This window comes from Pogona vitticeps, chromosome 4, assembly GCF_051106095.1.
Source record: "Pogona vitticeps strain Pit_001003342236 chromosome 4, PviZW2.1, whole genome shotgun sequence".
Classification (NCBI taxonomy): Eukaryota; Metazoa; Chordata; class Lepidosauria; order Squamata; family Agamidae; genus Pogona; species Pogona vitticeps.
In genome coordinates this window covers 1,812,952-1,825,602 of record NC_135786.1, presented here as the reverse complement: position 1 = coordinate 1,825,602, position 12,651 = coordinate 1,812,952, and the positions used below count along the sequence as shown (strand labels likewise).

The 12,651-nt window shown below is 49.8% G+C and overlaps 1 protein-coding gene across 1 annotated transcript in view; it reads left to right on the top strand.

Moving 5' to 3' along the window:
* TGM2 (transglutaminase 2) overlaps positions 1 to 12,651 on the top strand; it is a 61,931-nt gene that overhangs the window by 24,549 nt on the left and 24,731 nt on the right. Inside the window, exons 5-10 of the mRNA XM_072996591.2 lie at positions 4,894 to 5,022; positions 5,850 to 6,027; positions 7,662 to 7,797; positions 9,278 to 9,381; positions 10,437 to 10,676; positions 10,999 to 11,268. Of these exons, the coding sequence (XP_072852692.2) occupies positions 4,894 to 5,022; positions 5,850 to 6,027; positions 7,662 to 7,797; positions 9,278 to 9,381; positions 10,437 to 10,676; positions 10,999 to 11,268 (1,057 nt within the window). The remainder of the gene's footprint in view (positions 1 to 4,893; positions 5,023 to 5,849; positions 6,028 to 7,661; positions 7,798 to 9,277; positions 9,382 to 10,436; positions 10,677 to 10,998; positions 11,269 to 12,651) is intronic.

The following is a 12,651-nucleotide window of genomic DNA, read 5'->3' as shown; positions in this document are numbered from 1 at the left end:
TTACTGCTGTGCATCAAGATCTCAGCTGCTTTCTGCATACTGGGTGTTGTTGATAAGCTGTGCACTGACAAGGATTCTGTCATTTGAATCATCAAGTGCTTTTCTAAAGTCATCCTTGAACTACAAACTGAACAGAAAAGAAAGTAGGTACAGCCTTGTCGTGCCCTTCATAACTCTTTGTTCCCTTACCTCTAATCCTCCACTTTGATGGCCACTTTTTACTCCTGGCACAGGTTACCTGTTACATAAATACAGTAGTTCTTATCTTAACCCTGGAGACATTCAAGAAAAACTTTGATAATTTCCTGGCAGATATGCTTTGACTGTATTTCTGCGTTGAGTGGGGGGGGGGGGGTTGGACTGGATGGCCTTGTAAGTCCCTTCCAACATCCCTTTTCTATGATTTCTGTGATTCGATGACTATTGTTTACCTGCCACTCTATCAAAAGCCAACCTGTGACCTCTAAAACCAATGTACGTAATCTCCATTCTTGTTGTTGCATCTTTTCCCAAGTATTTGTCGTCTGAAGAGGGCTTCCCTGGTTTCAGCAGATGCAGCACAAGCTTGTACAAGGCTGTGGTCTCGGGGGATCTTTTGCTGCATAATGATTACAGTACTTGGTGTGCTTTCCAAATGATATTGGCTGCCCAGAAGTCTTGGGTGACAACAAAGTGTGGTGGGTTATTCCAGCTGGAATAAAACATTGCTGGCCCGTTATCTATCTAATAAATTTTAAAAATGGCAACATTATAAAATCACCATCAGGTGATGAAAACCATAAATGCCTTGGAATACTAGAAGCAGATAACATTGTGTGCACAAAAGTTAAAGAACGGACAGAAAGGAACTATATCAAAAGACTGCAGAAAATCTTAACATCAAATGTGGGAAATATACGTAATCAAAGCCATAAACACATGGGCAGTTCCAGTCATTAGATACCCAGCTGGAATAACAGACTGAACTCAAAATGAATTTGAATAATAATAATAATAATAATAATAATAATAGTAGTAGTAGTAGTAGTAGTAGTAGTAGTAGTAATAGTAATAGTAATAGTAATAGTAATAGTAATAGTAATATGTAGTAGTAGTAGTAATTATAATTATAAAATTACTACTATATAATTATACTTATAATTCTGTCCTTTTATATAATGATCCTCTGTAAAGAATACAAAATATTATTCCTCTCGGTGTCTCCCAGTTTTACCCATGCATTTGCTCTTGTGTCACTTTGCCTCTTATTACCCATATAACCGAGATATAATTTGCAATAATTGCTGGCTGAAGAAAAGATTTGATTGTCTCCAATTCCAAATTTTCGTTTTAATGTGTTTAATATACGGCTCACTCATTCCCCAGTCTTTTGAATAGGCAAAGAATAGTTAATAAGCATATATAGCTTTAAAAAGAATCAAACACAGGGCAAAGGAAAGATAAATGGGATTCATTATCATGGTTTATTGCAGATCAGTATGTTTTTTTTTTGTTCTTTAATGTGACAGAACATTCCTTTCTATATTCTGTTATTTGGATGTTTTGGGTTTTTTTCCCCATAAGTCAGGGGGTAAGATAAATGTTATACATGATATGTAAAGGGTTCCACTGAATTTCAACTTAGATGGAACACACGCACGCACGCATGCACGTGCGCGCGCGCGCACACACACACACACACAAAGGCCGACGACTCCCCTTCAGAACCCAGCCCACCCAAAGTGAACGACAACCCACAAATCCCCATATCCTCGTCTATTGATCAGCCTGAGGTTTCTTTTTTTTCCCCCAGGGGAGTCTGGCTTTGGGGTTTTCTTTCATAAGGCGTTGCAATCTTCGCTACCCATTCGTACAGCAGGAGGAAGGTCATGAGCTAGGGTTGCCAGACGTCTGGCAAAAGGAGGTCATGTCCTCCTTATTAGCCTAATGTCCTCTGTCCAGATTGTTTGGGCGTCTAGATTAGCAAGGTTGCCTCTGACCCTGTGCAGAGTGCAAGCAGCCGGGGGATCCCGCGGCCGGGCCAGGGTGGGTTCAGGTACAATTGGCTGTTTAAATAATGTTTTTTGGTATCATGAAAAAAAAAGCCTCCATTGAATTTATTTTTATTTTTTAACATGATTGTTCTTTGGCCGGTTCAGTAAGAGACATTTATTGGGATATTGAGATATTGTAATGCAGGTTTGATTGCAGGTCTAATCCGGAACGATTCAAATGAAACATTCAATACGTCCTCCCCTGTCCTCTTTTTTGTCTTTCTATGTCCTCCTTTTGGTACCCATGTTTCGAAAGTCCTTTGTGAGTTCCAAAGGATCCCATGGGTGCGCAGCCATGGCGGTGGCCGGGGTCCAGCCGGACCGTCAAGGGTCCCAAGCCAGGGAACAAGGCCAGGCCACTAGAGCAAGGAGAGGAAGGCCACTTTCCAAGGAGGGCTGATTCAGCAGGCGGTGGGTGGGAGGAATGGCTTTGGCGTGCACCGCTTATTTCTTCTTCTGCTTGCATGTTTTCCTTTGACCTAAAGAAGCGACGTCAGCATCTGCCTCCTCCCTGGGGAGGAAACCTCTAGAGGAGAGCAGCAGAGCTTGGCCCCCAAATAAAGGCACATCGGGGTCAGCCTTTGAACCGGTCCATTTCCAAAGCGCCACTTCAGTTTTCTTTGCCACACAATATTTCCACAGACCCACACCCTAGCCATGCACACTTCAGCCTTCCTTCTCTTTCCGTCATGTCCTGAGGGGAATCCATTGACTTCAATGGGAGTGGCCGCTTCTGGCACCCGTTCAGTAGAAGTTGAGGCCGCTTGGCTACTTCTCTTCCCTTGACATCAAGGACCTCTCTGTCCACTCCCGGGCTGGATGGCCTTAGAGGGGCCCCCTTCCAACTTCACTATTCTATGCTTCTATGATTGTATGGGAGAGCCTGGGGTGTTTTTAGTGCTGCAGGTGGTGGAGCCTCATAGAGCAAACATTGGAGAGACCAGCAGCAAGCAAAACACTACCTGAATTGAGGTGGTTTGTTAAGTGCACGGTATGAAATTGGAGGCAGAAAGGCCAAGTGGGTGGATCAAGTGCCTGCTGGGGGGCCACCGTGTGCCCCCTGCAGACCAACCCAAAGGGCCCATTGCTAACTAAACTGCCCCATAGCTGAGAAGCCTGCTCCCTCCAACACCCGCTTAGGCCACTCCGGCCTTTCTCTGGGGCCAAGAAGGGGAACGGAGGTTGCTGCGAGCTCCCCATCCTTATCGGAGGCTTTGCTGGGTATCTAATCTGTGCCGCACAAGCAGACTGGACGCAGACTGGCTGTTGGCCAGGCGACTCAGCACCTCCTGGGCTTTCTGATAAAAACCCGCTCCTGGTGGCTTTTCACGGCTCAGGATTCCTGGGGGGGGGCTGGTGTGGATATGAAAAGCTCATCTGAAGGGGTGCCTCTTGTTCCCCCCTCCTCGCCTCCTGCTAGACCCTCTTGTCTTTCTTCCTTTAAAAAACGAGTCGCAACCCCTCTTTCTCTCCCCCTCCCTCCCTCTGCCCAAGCCTCCTCCCCCCCCTCTGTCAACCCTCTGAGTTGAGAGACCCCCATAGAAGGCACTCCTCGAGCAGCAGCTGGCAGGCAGCCCTCTCCCAGCGCGAGCCGGTGCCAGGCATTCTTTCCTTTTCGCTGCCAAAGGGGGAAGAGCCGAGCGCTGCTCCATGCCCCGAGCAGGGGGGGGGGGGGGCTGAGTGGCCGTGGCTTGTCTTGCAGGAGAGGGTCAGTTCAGGCGGTCTGTCCGAGGTGGGTCGTGAACAGCCCCCGTCTCCACAAAAATGGCACCCTGGCTTGAGCTTGGCTTCTGTCGCAGGACAACAACCGCCAGAGTAGGAAGCCACCAGGCTCGCCCTGGCCTTTGCTTATCCCTTGGCAGCAGAAAGCCGGATGCCCGTCTGCGTGCCGCATTTGTGTCCCTGGCAGGGAGTGGCTCGTCTCCTGCTCCATGCCAAGGAGAGCTTAAGGTTAGGTCACTGAAAGCCGGACCAGACCAAAGCAAGCCTGGTGCTGAACATGAGGGCAGGATCGGGCCAATAATACACACACACACACACACACATCCCACACTCTACTCATTCTCCAGCATCTTGAGCCCAGAGACCTCTTGTGTGTTATCCCGGTGGTCGCTTAGACAAGTTACTTTTTGGATCAAAACCCTAAGATGAGCTTCCACCCAGCTTGGACCGTCAGCTGCCCCTGCGTGGCCACATCTGGCCTCAAGGGCCCTGGTTCAACCATGAAACCCAGCAATGCATCGCAAGGAAGGGCTCCCGCCTCTTATCTTATGTTCTTTGCCCAGATCTGGGTGAGGCACACAAGGAGAAAGAATGGCCAGACAGGTTGAAATCAGGGAAAAGAAGGTTCCACTTCCTCCTTTTTTTTTCTGACTAGGAGGAAGTTCAGGGCAGGGTTTTCAGGATCAGTCCCATTTGGAGTAGGGAGGACCAGACACTGTTGCCTTCATAACCACGTGCATGAGAATCCTAGAATCATGGAGTTGGAAGACAACAACAGGACCATTTTCTGCTCAAGGCAGGAATCCAAGTCAAACAGAGCTGAGAGATGGTTGTCCAAGTTCCCCTTGAGTCCCTCCAGTGTTAGACCACTCAGCCTCCCTCGAGGTCACAGGTTCCATTGTCATACTGCTCTAACAGTTAGGAAGTTTTTTTCCTGATACTCAACCAAAATCTGGCTTCCTGTCCCTTGAGCCCATCATTGTCCTTACATCCTCTGTAGGACAGAGCCTTTGAAATTTTGAAAAGTGCGGATGAGGATCGGCCGGTGTGTGTGTGTGTGTGTGTCCCTTTCCCCTTTTCTGCTGGCAGGGGCACCCGTTTCGTCCTCACACCTTTTTGCCTTCTTCTCTGTCCCTAGTTCGAAGACGGCATTCTGGACATCTGCCTTCAGTTGCTGGACACCAACCCCAAGTTCCTCCGCAACCAAGACAAGGACTGCTCGCGGCGCAATAGCCCCGTCTACGTCAGCCGGGTAGTGAGCGCTATGGTGAGTGGGGGGGGGGCGAGAAGGGAGAAGCCGGAGCGTGGCCTTCTCAAGGAGCCCTTCCAGCCGTGTCCAAAGCTTGAGGAAGCTCCTTTTGGGGAGGGGGGTTTTATGAGGCCAAGAATCCCCCAACTGGCAAGCTAGATCGCTGGAGGAGTCCAAGCACTGTGGGCCAGGAAAGGGAACACAGGCTGGCGGTGGCTGAGTTCAAAGGAGACCCTCGCCATCCTGATAACCCGGTAGAGAGTCATCCCAGCCAAGCTAAGAAGGTCCCTCCTGGGACCCAGAAGTCTTCTACTCCAAGAAATAATATAAAATTCCAGTGACCTGAAAAAAAATACTCCACTGAGAGTAATCACTGCATCTGAAAAATGGGCTCCAGTCCTCAAAGGCTTAGGCCCAGCAAAACGTCTCAGTCTTTAATAATAATGACCGTGTGCCCTCTAACTTAGGGTGACCCTTTTTCAGGGTTCTCCTGGGAAAGAATAAGTAGAAGTGGTTGACCCTTCCCTTCTTCCTGGCTCCCCAGGCCAGCTCTACTCACAGGAGGCCCAGAGGGGGAATCAAACTCCCAACCTCTGGCTCAACACCTAAACCCCTGAGTTATCCCGCCAGCTCTCAGTCCTTAAAATGCTTCCCGAATCCTTGTCGCTTCTGCAGCGCTTTCCTTATTTTGCATCAGTGATGGCTGCCTTACGTCAATATGGCTTAAAACAGATTTGTGCCTAAATCTCTGAACCATAAAGTTGAAATGTGAAGTGCCTGGCCTTAAGAAAATGTGAGATTTGGTCTCTGAGCCCCCTGACCTCCTCTTGTTTCTTGGGCCACAGGTGAACTGTAACGATGACCAAGGCATCCTGTTTGGGCGCTGGCATAACCAGTATGATGATGGGGTGAGCCCTATGGCCTGGAATGGGAGTGTGGACATCCTCCAGAGGTGGCAGCAGTATGGATGCCGGCCGGTCCGCTATGGCCAGTGCTGGGTCTTTGCTGCGGTGGCTTGCACAGGTAAGAAATGACCCTGCAAGAATCAAGAGCAGCCAGCTGCCTCCTTCTCCTGTGGTGCAATTTTGTCCTGCAGGAAACGTTACTGCTTTGAACAGTGAGTTCAAGAATCTCCCAGCCAACACGGCTAGAGAAAGCATGAAGTGGTGGTCTTCTTAAATTTCTTCACAGTGTCCAATTTGACAGCTTAAGGCTTGCTTTGGTTCGTTTCCAGTGATCTCATGTGCTGGAAACAAACCAAAGCAGAGTGATCCTATCACCCCACAGTGATACCAAACAGTGGGACAAATCCTAGTCTGATTGCACCTATTGTCTCTTTTTTTCAGGCCTGATTTGTGGTGTTTTTTGGAATCTTAGAGCACAGTTGCAACTTGGGCACTGTGCTACTGATGATTTTCATGTCCCTTTAATTAGATTCCTTGGCTTTTATTTTGAAAGGGCGATTAGTTGCTTCCTGTTCAGTCACAATGGGCATAACTTCTAGAATGCTCCTTAATTTGTACATGGGATCAAATCAGTTTCTTTTTAGTTCAATCACTTTAGTTTCATCTTTGCACCTACAGCAACTTCTCATTGGTTTCTTAGGAAAAAAAATATATAGTTAACATCACTGTTGCAAAATGTGGTTGAACAGGAAGCCACTAATTAGAAGGACAGAAATTACTTGATAAGACAAGGACCAGGTGGCAGTAATGGGCAGAAGTGGGACATTTTTCTGAAGTGGGACCTTGTCAAGGGTCTAAATCCAGTTATGAGAATCCGACTGTTTCAGAGACTAGAGCCACTGACTTAAGTGCTGAAAGATAAATCAGCACCTATGCAAATACCAGTGAGTTAATCAGTCTAGCATATATGGGGGGGGGGTAATAATTGGAGTCATGCCCAGGTATATCTATCTTTTTATTTATTCTTTTATTTATTTGACTTATATTTTCCAGAAGTGCAACTGAAGTCAGTTTTTACAGGGAATACAGGCCTTAACAGGCCTTAAAGGGACGTGGTGGCGCTGCGGGCTAAACCGCAGAAGCCTGTGCTGCAGGATCAGAACACCAAGCAGTCGTAAGATCAAATCCACGTGATGGAGTGAGCTCCCGTCACTTGTCCCAGCTCCCGCCAACCTAGTGGTTCGAAAGCATGCAAATGCGAGTAGATAAATAGGGACCACCTCGGTGGGAAGGTAACAGCGTTCCGTGTCTAAGTCGCACTGGCCATGTGACCACGGAAGATTGTCTTTGGACAAACGCTGGCTCTATGGCATGGAAACGGGGATGTGCACCGTCCCCTAGAGTCAAACACGACTGGACAAAAATTGTCAAGGGGAACCTTTACCTTTACCTTTACAGGCCTTAACAAGGAACTCACAATGTTATAGATATATAAAATATAAGTCAATATATCTTGAAAGAGAAGGTGCATCAGTGCCTTATTCTCCCTATACCTTTATCTTCCTACACATATGGATGCCCTTATCCTCTGAGGCTATGGGGCAATGTCAAGGTCCACATGCTAATTTTAATGCGCCCGGTCCAAGCACTGGTGAAGGGGGTGGGAATTCCCGTCTCCGTTTTGGGTTTTCTGGAGCGGGCGGTTCTGAATGCCTCCTGCCTCCTCTGCTTTCCTCCCCTTCTTCTGCCCAGTGCTCAGGTGCCTGGGAATCCCCAGCCGTGTGATCACCAACTACAACTCTGCCCATGACACCAATGGCAACTTGGTCATTGAGCAGTACCTGGATCAGAACGGGAAGCTGCAGGAAGGAAACCGGGACTACATCTGGTGAGTGGCCCAGCAGGTCGTCCGAATAATTCAGTGGGAGACCTTGGGTTTTGGAGGGGGGAGGTCTTAGGTTCAATATCTGGCATCTCTCTCTCTCTCTCTCTCTGTGTTTGTGTTTAAAAGGAGAGATGGCAAGAAGCCCAGAGGAGAGAGCCTACCGTACCTGAGTTCCTAGAGAGATGCAGCCAGTCTTTTTCCTAGACCAGTGGTTCCCAACCATGGATGTTCCCAGATTCTTTTGGACTCAAACGCCCAGAAGCCTTCACCCCGAGTTTTGCTGGCCAGGATTTCTGGGAGTTGTGGTCCAAGAACAGCTTGGGAACCCAAGGATGGGAAGCACTGTGACCCAGAGGGACCCATGGCCAGGCTCAGAACAAGGCTGCTTGTCCCTCCCTGGATTCGCTGCCTGAGATAACTGCCGTGTGTTGCTGGAGAGGGCAATCCTTAGGGGCCCGCTGATTCATGGGTACCCTAAAATATTGGTTCAAACTGCAATCCTTCCAAGCAAAACGATTCCAAATGAAACTCCTGTGATCACTAACTCTGTCCTTTGGGGTGCAGAAGCTCAGACTCAGATTCTACAGAGTCATAAAGGCATCAGACATATTGTTCTAGCTGAAATCTCATGCAAGTGTTCTAGAGATGGGATTCTGGCAGACCTTCAGGTCTGCAGATCAGGCTCATGTTTACGTCTGGAGGACCAATCGCGAAACAAAGGAAACTAATTTGCAAACTATGGGGTGTGTGAAAACCTCCTGCTTTGACAATCGGAGATCTTCCATCCATTAAGGAATGCCTTCTTACAATAACAGGTGGTCTGGATCGCTCAATGATTTGAGGTCAGGGGTTCGGGAGTTCGATTCCCCCACTGGGCCTCCTTGTCAGGGACTAGACTCATGATCCCTCGGGTCCCTTTCCAGCGCTGCCGTTCTAAGCTTGTTATTGTTTTTATTGTAATGTGCAATTTGACCCCAAGGCAGGTCCAGAATTCCCCAGGGAAACCCATCCAACGGGGATACAAATCGGCAGGCCTGGCAGAGGTTCAAACTCCCTGCTGTCAAGAGATGCTTTGCTTTTATAGGATTTCTTCCCCCTGAGCAGGGCCGGCCCTGACATTGGACTGAATGAGGCAGGGTACGCGCACACACACGCACACACACACACACGCACACACACACAAAGAGAGAGAGAGAGAGACCCTGGTAGTCAAGAATATAGCTAATATTTGTGCTCCAAGCCACCCGGCTTCCGTCCAACTTTGCCGTGAAGGCGTTCCTTGTTTCAGGAGGTGTGGGTGCCAGGGAAACCAGAGGGATGAGCAGCCCAACGGATGTTTTTGTGGGTATTGCCACTCCTGTGGCTATCAGCATGAAAAGCCTCTCTGGAATCTTATCAGAGCAACGGCCTCACCCTTCCCTTCTCTCCCCCCCCCCCCCCCGACCTGTTTCCTCTCTTTCTCTCCTTTTCGTGACTGACACAGGAATTTTCACTGCTGGGTCGAGTCTTGGATGACGCGTCCTGATCTTCCCGAAGGGTATGACGGCTGGCAGGTTTTGGACCCGACGCCCCAGGAAAAAAGTGAAGGTAGGTCTACCAGGCGCTTACACGGCCCAGAGCAGACGAGACACCCGGGCGTTCTCTTTGAAGATCACCCTCGTGTTTCATAAGGAGGATCTGCATTCATCTCATCATCACACATGGCGGAACATACTCGCATTTCCGAATCGGGGGGGGGGGGGGGAGTCAGGAACACAAGCCACAAGGAACTGCACAAGCCTAGAAGTTAAAACAGACAAGGCGGGGAGCTTTGCAATTGGAAGCAAAGCTGACTTCAGCAGTAAAGGAGATAGGATGATCCCCTAAGGTCTTTCACATCCTGGCGGAAATTGGATTTCATGTGTGCATGTCCTTAGGGAGGAGACAAGAAGTTCTGTTTGTTGAACTCACAAACACAGCCGCTTTGCAGATATTTGGAGTGCTGCCTTCTAATTGTGAAGCAGCCTGTTCTGGCCCCAAGTCAGGCCGTTGGTCCCGGCCTTGACTCAATGAGGTCTCTGTGATGAAAAGCAGACCCCTTCCCTTCACGGCGTCCATGGAAATGCCAGAAACTGAGCCTCAGAGCTTGGGCTGGTGGATGCCGTGAGAGCCGTAGGTCCAGGGCTTTCCCGCGAACGGACAGCTTGTCGGCTGAGGTTTAGGGCCATTGTCCCGTGTGGTGTTTCGGAAGAGGAAGGCGCCAGCGCGCAGCCTTCCTGGATGGGTTGCCTTCCAGGTGGGTCTCGTCGTCCCCAGCCAGCCAGAAAGTGCAGCCCAGCTCATCAGGGGAAGACGAGTTTTTGGTCAGGCCCCCAGGGCCTGTACGTAGAGGGACTGAGGTGAAAAGTCATTAGGGAGGGATGGCTGTTTCTTGAAAGTGGAAACTGTGCCAAGCAGGATGGTCCAGCCGGCCACACAAGAGCTGCCAGCCTCCTGGCTTGACCGTTTGCAAAATCTGCCTTGGGAGTGGCCGGACACTCCGATGGCGGAGGTTGCCCTAGGGTCTGTAGCTTCTCGCCTCCCGTTCGGCTTTCACCGCTGCCTCCCTCTCTGGGGTCTCTTCTCTTCCTGGTGGGATGCTCACGGTACCTTTTACTCGCCAGGGGTTTACTGCTGCGGCCCCACTCCGGTCAAAGCGGTCAAGGAAGGAGAGCTCAACCTCAAGTACGACGCCCGGTTCGTCTTTGCCGAGGTCAACGCCGACGTGGCGTATCTGATGCTCCAGAGCGACATGTCCCGGAGGAAGACCACGCACGCCTCCTTCATCGGGAAGAGCATCAGCACCAAGAGTGTGGGCCAAGACACCAAGGAAGACATCACCGAGAACTACAAGTATCGGGAAGGTAGGTCGGGCCACCTGAACAGGGAGGCGAGGGGTGTGTGAGGATGCTGGGGATCTCCGGGTCAAATGAGGCCAAATGATCCAAATATTCAGGTAGGGCAAGAATATGCAACTGTGACCCTTGGAAAGAAAAGAGGGTTCTTAAACATGTGCAGAGTGCCTTTAGAAACCAAGCTGTCCCAGCAGGTATCTCATAAAATAGTTGAAAGAGCCCTCGGTGGTGTGGGGAGAATCGCCTTCTCTGTTCCCTATGCCGCCCGCCCGTGACGAGGCTGGAGGCGGTCAAAGGGTCACCGTCCACGGCTGCTGTTTCCCTTTGGCAGACTCGGAGGAGGAGCGGGCGGTGTTCGAGAAGGCCCAGCACCAGAAGAGCCCCCTGCCGGCCGAGGAAGGCCTGAAAGTCAGGATCAAGGCCTCCGAAGGGATGAACAACGGGTGCGACTTTGACGTCTTCGCCGTCATCAACAACAACACGCCGGAAGAGCATCGCTGCCGCTTGATGCTCGGGGCCCGCACGGCCACCTACAACGGGACCCTGGGGCCCGAGTGCGGATCCAAAGACTTGCTCAATGTCCAGCTGGAACCGTATGAAGGTAACGAGAGAGGCGCGGAGTGGCTTATTTCTCCCCCCCCTCTTTTTTTTCTACATGTCAGTTTAGGGATCTGCCCTATACTGAACACCACTGGGCCACCTGGCTCAGGATCACTTTTGGGGCAAAGATCCGCTATGAGAGATGGAGTGGAGTGTAGAGAACTCTTGATAGATTTCTTGTTCTCCTTAATTCAGACAAGAAGAAGATGAGGAATTCCAAGATACACAAGGTAGAGGAAGAGCAAGAAAAGGAGATCCTTCCTTCCCTTTTCCTTCCTTCCTTCCTTCCTTCCTTCCTTCCTTCCTTCCTTCCTTCCTTCCTTCCTTCCTTCCTTCCTTCCTTCCTTCCTTCCTTCCTTCCTTCCTTCAATGTGACAAGCTCAGAATGACTGGCAGGTGACACAGAAAGGCGCAAAAGAGCCACCCAAAGCTTCGGATCCCGAAGGACTCCTGCAAGCGAGGCCACCGCCCTTGCGGGCTTTTGCGTGCAGAAATCCTTCTCACCGAGAGCAGCAGCCTGGGTCAGTCAGGGGGCTGCTGGGGTGGAGAGCAAGAGGTAGCAGCCGTGCGTCCGTCTTGTGTGTGAAGCTGAGCAATTCTCCATTAGCCCCCAAAGCTTTGGATGTCTCCCAGGTGACTACAGTGAGAAAACGAACAAAAAGCTATAACTGTTTATGCTCTGATAGATTTATGTAAAATGCTAAGGCTTTAGAGCCCCTTTGGAGGGAATGAAGCCTGTCCAATTTCAGGATGACTGGTGCAGGATTTATGGGTCTCTCTGCGTGAGGGAAACACATAGACTTGGTTTCTTACTTTTTTTTTTAAATAGATTTGTGGTGGTTTCTGGGTGGTTAACAGGAATATGACTTACAGTCCAGAGGTACCTGTTGATCTATTTCCTTTTGAAGCGCAGACGGCCAGGCAGAAAATAATAAGAAAAGCTCCAGACGAAACCCATCCTTTCTGAAATCTCATCCATGGCAGCCAAGACTTCTTTTTTTAAATATATATATATAACTTATGCTGTCATTTGTTTCTGATCCCAGCCGTAGGCAATCTGTGCCATGTTCTTGGCACAGGGCATGGGGTCTCACACACAAACACACAAACAGCACACACCTATGAACTCCACAAGAACGTTCTTGCTTGTCAGGGAGTCAGTGTGGAAAGAGAGCAACAGAAAACGGCTCCGGAGTTGCACGGCAGAGCGATTGCAGAAGCAGAAGGGGCTGGAAGGAGCTAGCATATTCCGTGGGGCAAGGCCAGGCTGTAACACCCCCGTGCCCCCGTCCATAGGGGGTGGGAGAAATGGAGGCCCAAACCTTCCCCCAGGTTCTCGAGAGAATGCCCACTCAAAAGGCGTTTTTGCGGCCTGAAGTGACAG